Source organism: Elephantulus edwardii, unplaced genomic scaffold (assembly GCF_000299155.1).
Source record: "Elephantulus edwardii isolate Elephantulus edwardi_28Jun2011 unplaced genomic scaffold, EleEdw1.0 scaffold00011, whole genome shotgun sequence".
NCBI lineage: Eukaryota > Metazoa > Chordata > Mammalia > Macroscelidea > Macroscelididae > Elephantulus > Elephantulus edwardii.
This window is the reverse complement of record NW_006399761.1, coordinates 22,390,031-22,397,134: the sequence shown is the minus strand read 5'-3', so window position 1 is coordinate 22,397,134 and position 7,104 is coordinate 22,390,031. Positions and strand designations below refer to the sequence as shown.

The 7,104-nt window shown below is 38.2% G+C and overlaps 1 protein-coding gene across 1 annotated transcript in view; it reads right to left on the bottom strand.

Moving 5' to 3' along the window:
- The window catches only part of LOC102861250 (uncharacterized protein C2orf78-like), a 67,476-nt gene that overhangs the window by 11,997 nt on the left and 48,375 nt on the right, over positions 1–7,104 (bottom strand). The window contains exon 2 of the mRNA XM_006881029.1: positions 365–417. Coding sequence (XP_006881091.1) covers positions 365–417 — 53 coding nt within the window. The remainder of the gene's footprint in view (positions 1–364; positions 418–7,104) is intronic.

Genomic DNA, 7,104 nt, shown 5'->3' with positions numbered 1-7,104 from the left:
TGTGTTGCATATCCTTCTTAAGCACATGTCTTCTACATCTCATGGACTTTCCCTGTGTTTTTGATAAAAGGCTCCCAAGAACTCTTCAGTGTCATTTTCTCTGTGAGCTCTGTGAAAGTCACTATCAGTCAATGAAGGGACCACAGAGGTCAAACAATTTAATGTCTCAATAAAGTGAGGGAGAGGATCAGTGACTTGTCCAAAGTCACATACCTAGGAAATATTAACTCCCAGACTCAAAGTCGATTTCCAGATTTCTAGTTCCATATTTCCCCCACTAGACCATGCTATGTGGACATTACTATTAAATTTTGAGGGGAAAATAAATCTTATGTAACGCTTTTAATACAATTTTTTTCATTACCTGACATGGTCAAAGAAGAAGAAACTTCAACTCTAGATACAGGATTTGAAGAGCTGAGTTGAAGGTGTTTGAGAGGATAAAGAGAAAGAAAATGTGTGTCCAGTATGAAGACCACTGGTTACTGGTCACTAGTCCCTTACGATGATCCAAGTAACCTATGGGAACCCCAAGATTCTTCCAAGTGGTGACTGGTTTGTTGAGAGAATGAGGTCACAAGGTAGACAGTTTAAAGGTCTGAAATAGCCAATCAGGAGGTCACAACCCTACAAAACAAATGGGATTGGATGGAGGGACCAGTAGTGGAGGGTAGAAAGAACCTCAATATCAGAGCTCTGGGAGAAGTAGTATTTTTAATTTCCCACAACTCTCATAAAACTTTCTTATCTGCGTTTATTTTCCTTCTTGATTATATTACTCTTTGAGTTTCAAATTATAGTGGCTTTTCATTTATTCATACATATTTGTTTTATAATACTGATGACAATTAATGAATGTAATTAAATATGTATTAGTAACTTCTTTTCATTCTCCTTCCCTTCAGCCAAATGAGTAACTTTATACTATCATTGCTTTTACTTCTCCCTCCCTACCTCACTTCATAGCCATTGTAACCATCTGAGAGGGATTCTGTGTAAATGTTTCCTAGGATATTTATAACAGAGATCCTATACCACAAATGGCCTTTAGACACGGCTTAGTTTGCTCAGAATCACTTCCTCTCGGTTCATCCATGTTATTATGCAGTGGTTTGCAAAGTGCTTATCTTTCTTTAGTATTTTGTAATACTCCAATATATCAATGTACTATTGCTTCATTCTCTTTGGTATTGTATATAATGCTACAGTAAACACCAGCATACATGTATCAGTTCATGTCACCACTCTTATTTCCTTAGGATATATAGAATAGACTTTCTTTGATATAATTTACTAATAGCTAATAAATATGTCAAGAGATAGAGTTCACAGATATACCTTTTTAGACTATTGCAAAACATACCTTCTCCTTAATGAGGATGGAGACTTGTAGGTGGCACAAATACACTTGTTCTGAAAGCACACTAATTGCTCAGAATAGTACCTGGACAGCAGGGCTTATAGGGCCAAAGGGAAAAGTCATAGAGTTCTTTTTGTGGCTTAACTCAAGAGTAGGGTGACGTGGACTGACTACATCCTGTGGGGAGTGAGAATGTCCCAGATGCAGTATGTCTTTAATTTCTTCTCCTTGAATCCTTCCATCTTTTGCCAGAATGGTCTAGGCCAGGTTGGACTCTTCATCTCTCGTCCCTTCTCGCTCTCTCCCTCTCCTTTCCCCTTCATTCTAGGCATTGAGTCTGGAGCAAGCCTTACTCTTATATCCATGGAAGCTACTTCCTCCCAGTTTCCGGAAGCTGGGATCTTCTCAGCACCATGATGCTAAGAGTGATCTAACTCCATGAGAAGAAAACACCAAAGTCTGGAAGATACTCCTGACTTCCCATCTTCTCAATTCTCAGTTGTAGTGACTTTTTTTTTCTCCCCAAATTTTATACCTGTGCCTGATGAAGCAATGCAAGCATTTTAGTATTCCACTCTTTATACTTGGGATATCTAGGACACTGTCCCACTTCCTCCCGACACAAATGTATCCAGTATCCAAGTTACCCCAACGTCCTGCCTCTTGCAAACAGCCACCCTGCAATCTTCGGCCTCTGGGATTCTCTGTGCCTGCTTGGGTCAAGGTCAGGAACAATGACTAGGAGGATATTTAGACCAAGAAGAGGACTTTGGTGGACAATGGAGAATGGATGTCAGGAAAAGACACAGGAAAAAAGAAATTCAAGTGAATGTGTTTCTGCAAGAAATAAATTGATAATCTTCAGTCTCATTTTGTAAATATTATTTAAACTGTATTAGCTTAGAAAAGTATATTGGTTTTTTTAACCTGTAGGTACTTATTCCAGAAGTTACCATGAATTCCATACACTAAAAACCATAATCTTAAAAAATTGTCCTCACAACTTTCATATTACCTCACTTATATAATTGATGTCTGTTTGCATAGATCGATGTGAACACTCTGGTTTTATCTCTGTATAAGTCTAGAAAAGCGTTAGATCTTTTGTTCATGGAGTCGCTATGAGTCGCATTGGACTCACAGCAATCAACAACAACAACAATATATCTACATGATGTTTTTATTGTCAACTTATTATCAAAGTTCCAACAACATAAAACATGTTGGTATTTATCTCTTTTCTTTTTTTCTATTATGAATGAAAGTTTACAAAGAAATTGGTATTCCATTCACTTTCTAGTAACATAATGAGTAAAGAACGATACTGCCACTCCAGAGGCATGAGGTTCAAATCCACCAGCTGCTCCACAGAAGGTGCATTTTTACAGCCCCTGAAAACCCCACTGGAGTGTCAGGTATGAGGCTGATATGGTACAGAATTCATATATATATTTCCCTCCACTTTATGTAATGCATGTCCTCTTTCAGATTGTTAATTGCACACAATGTCTGAGGGTCTCTTCATTTCCCATCACCTTCCTTTCACCTATTCCAATAATGTCTTCATTATCTATGTTCTTTTTCTGCTCTCCCTGTCACACCCTCCTCAACCCTCTAGCTTTTAGAATAATAGTCTTAGTTTTTGTCCTTTTGTGACTAAGTTATTTGACTGAGCGTCAAGTCCTTTAGACTCAACCATATTGTGTATTGTTTCACAAGCTCTTCATTGTTCTTCAGTACTGCTTAATTCTTCATTATGTGAATATACCATAGTTTATCTAGTCATTTACCTGTTAACTGGCCCTTTAATTGCTTCCAACTCTTTGCTATTGCAAAAAATTCTTTAAGGAATGTGGTTGTGCACACATCTGTTTGTGTGACAGCTCTGATTTCTTTAGGTAGATTCCCAGTAGTGGAGAGCTGCATCAAATAGTATTTCTATTTTTAACCTTCTGAGGAAGTGCCAGACTGCCTTCCCTAGTGTGGTACTATTTACAATCCCACCAGCAGTGCATGAGGCCTTTGACCTCTGCATCCTTGTCACCATTTGTTGTTTGCTGCCATGTTGAACTTTCCCATGGCTGGAGGAACAAGTTGGTAGCTCACTGCTGTTGTGATCTGCACTTCTTTAATAGCTAGTGATGTTGAGCATCTCCTCATGTTGGTTGACCAACTGAATATCCTCTTTGATGAAATGTCTTTTCAAACTTTCTGCACGTTTTCTATCTTTTTTGTTGTTGTTTTTTTTTTTCCCTTCCCTGTTTAGGTGCTGAAGTATTCTATAAATTTTAGATAGGAATCCCTTATCAGCTATCTCATTACCAAATATTTTTTCCCAGTCTGTAGGACTCCTTTTCACCCTATTGGAGAAGTTTTTTGATCCATATAGGATTGGATATTTTAGAATCTTCCATTCATGTATTTATCTTCTCCTTCCTTTCTATTTCTTGGTTATGTTTCAATGGCTGTTCAAAACATAGATTAAGGATTCTAATAATCTGTTTTTTTGTCTGTTTGTTTGTTTTACCCCAAGGTCTCTGATTCACTTTGAGTTGGTTTTTCTCTATGATTTGAGATGTGGATCTTGTTTCTGTTTTCTGCAGACAAATGTCTAGCTTGGCTAGCACGATTTGTTAAAAAGGCTGTCATTTCTTCACTTAAAGTATTTTATCTTGTTGTCAAAGATCAGTGAGCCATAGACTGATGAGTTGACTTCTGGGTTCTCAACTCTATGCCATAGGTCTGTTTCTGTCACAGTACTGGCATCATGCCATGTTGAGGTCAAGGAGTATAATACTTCCTGCTTTTTATTTCCCTTTCCAATTGTTGTTGTTATGTGCCGTGTAGCCACTTGTGACTCATAGTGACCCTATGCACAACAGCTCTGAATCCTGCCCTATCCTTAGTCAAACTTATCATCTCAGACACACCTACTCTCATTATCCCAGTCACTGAGTCAATCCATCTCATCGAGGGTCTTCCTCTCTTGCACTGTCCCTCCACCCTCCCAAGCATGACATCCCTCTCCAAGGAGTGGTCCCTCCTTGCAACATGTCTAAAGTATGTCAGACGAAGTTTCAGAATCCTTGCCACCAAGGAGCAGCTTGGTTTAACCCTCTCTAGGGTGAACCTCTTTGTTCTCTTAGCAATCCATGGTATATTCAGTACTCTTTTTCCAGCACCACAGCTCAAAGACATTGGTTCTTCTATCATCCCTAGTCATTGTCCAGCTTTCTGATGCAAAGTAAGTAATCTGGAGTCTCTTTCCTTTCCAAATAAAGTTGTAAATTACCTTTCCTGTGCCCTTGAAGAATGGATCAGTATCAGTTTGGGGACTGCATTGAAGCAGTAGATTGATTTTGGTAGGTATGTCATTTTCACAAATTGTGTCTTCTTATCCATGAACATGGTATTATCTTCCATTTATGTACATCTTTTATAGTTACTTGTGGTAGTATTTTATCATTTTCTTTATGTAGGACCTTTTGAGTCTCTAATTACTTTTATTCCTAAGTGTTACCAGAAGATATGTTACCTGAGATCTGGCTCACATCTTGGGGTTTAGGTCACCACTCAGTAGAACAGAAAGTCTGACCTGGTTGGGCACCCCAACTCCAGTCTTTTGCTGGAGTGGCAGTACATGGCCATGGCCAACGGCTTGATTTCTGTTGTCTATAGATATTTTTTTTTATATTTGTCTTCATGTTTATTTTATAGTTTGTTATTACAGGTACAATGTTTATTTGCCATTTTCCTGCACTGGGCTGACTTGTATGTTGCTGTAGTGCTGAAAGCTGTGCCACTAATATTTCAAATAACGGAGGGTCCAACCTTGGTGGACAGGTTTCAGCTGACTTTCCAGACTCAGGCAGACTAAGAAATAAGACTTAGTGTCCTCTTTGGAGACAACAGGTTAAGACAGCAGGGTATTCTAAGGAATACCCTGTTGATTATAGATGTGCATACTGAAAATACTATCAGAAGTGTAGCTCCTCATATTAGAAGCCTCTTTAAAAAAGTGAAGAGAAAACGAAAAGAAAAACATGAAGCTCCAAATAACAACTAACAATTGGAACATGGAATGTAGGAAGTATCAATAGAGGAAAGCTCGAAAACGAAATGGAACTTGTAAAGATCAACATCTTTATTTAGGCTTTTAGCCATTTAAGGTAATTGGCAAGTTTGAGTTAAACAATTATGTGATCTATTATGGCAGGAAAGTGAAGAATGTGAATAAAGGCATTCGTTAAACACAATGTATATAAACAAAAGAGAATTTATACAAATTTTGTATGCAACCTAATATAAAAAAAATTTTTAAAAAAAGAGTATTTAAAGAACTATCCTGAAGTACAATGCTGTGAGTAGTAGGGTGCTAGTCATACACACACAAGGCAGACTGTGTAATAGAACTTTTATTCAAATATACACACCAATAAATCAGCAAAGGTGAAGATAGTGAAGATTTGTCCATTTTTTATGGTCTAAAATTTATGAACATGCAATCATGATGCATTAATAATAATTTGTGACTGAAATACAACAATTGGAGATAAAACCAAGAGCCAGTAGTTGGAAAACATGAACTTGGTGACAGAAATCAGCTGGAGGTAGAATGACAGATAATTGTTTAATCAATGATTTAGTCATTGTAATACCTGGGTGTTTTTTTTAAAAAAACCAAACAAACATGACCAGCAATTAGGCATATGACTTTCACCTGAAAACTACATTGGCATTAGATTGACTACATCAGTGGAAAGAGTGGATAAAACAGCTCAAAATTAACAGATCAGACAAGCAGAGGTGCTGTCTGTGGAGCAGACTGTCAACTACTCATGTGCCTGAGAGACAAGGGCGCTCACACTCCATCTCACATGCTTCTGTCCGGCTTTCAGGAGAGACTAGTCCTTGGAAAAGGACATCACACTGGGATATGTAGAGGGGATAATAAAAAAGTGGAACCCAGTGAGGTGGATTGACACAGTAAATGTAACTATAAACTTGAGTGGGGCAAGGATTGTGAGGATAGGACAGGATAGGACAAAATTCTAATCTGTTGTTCATAAGGTAGAAATGAGTTTTAATGCACTTGTTACCACATAACAGCAACAGTAATACAATTATAACAGAATCATTGTTAATAGAATTATTAGTGTTTTATAAGACCTTCTAATAATACTGCCAGCTTATCAAAGATACTGTATCAAGTTTTATCACTGTTGAGATTTATATCAGATAATTCTCTGTTATGGGCCCTGTCCTGTGACTTGTAAGATACTGAGAAGCAAACATCTTAGGTCTCTACCCACAGATCATCCAGGGGCCTGGACGCTATGAGGAGAAATGTGGCATCAGGATTGGAGAAAGATTCATCAACAGCCTATATTATGCTGATGACACAACCTTGCTTGCCAAAACAGAGGAGGAGGACCTGAAGCACTTGCTGCAGAAGATCAAGGACTGCAGCTTTCAAAATTAATTGAAGCTCAACCTCAAGAAAACAGATATTCTCACCACTGGGCTGATGGGTGGCATCATGATAGACCATGAAGAGACTGAGATTGTTAACCACTTTATTTTGCTTAGCTCCAATCAACACTCTTGATACCAGCAGCCAGGAAATCAAATGACAAATTGCACTGAGAAAGTCAGCGGGCAGGGACCTCTCCAGAGTAATGAAGAACAACAATGTCAGTCGGGAGACTAAAGTGTGCCTGATCCAGGCCATAGTCTTTGCAATT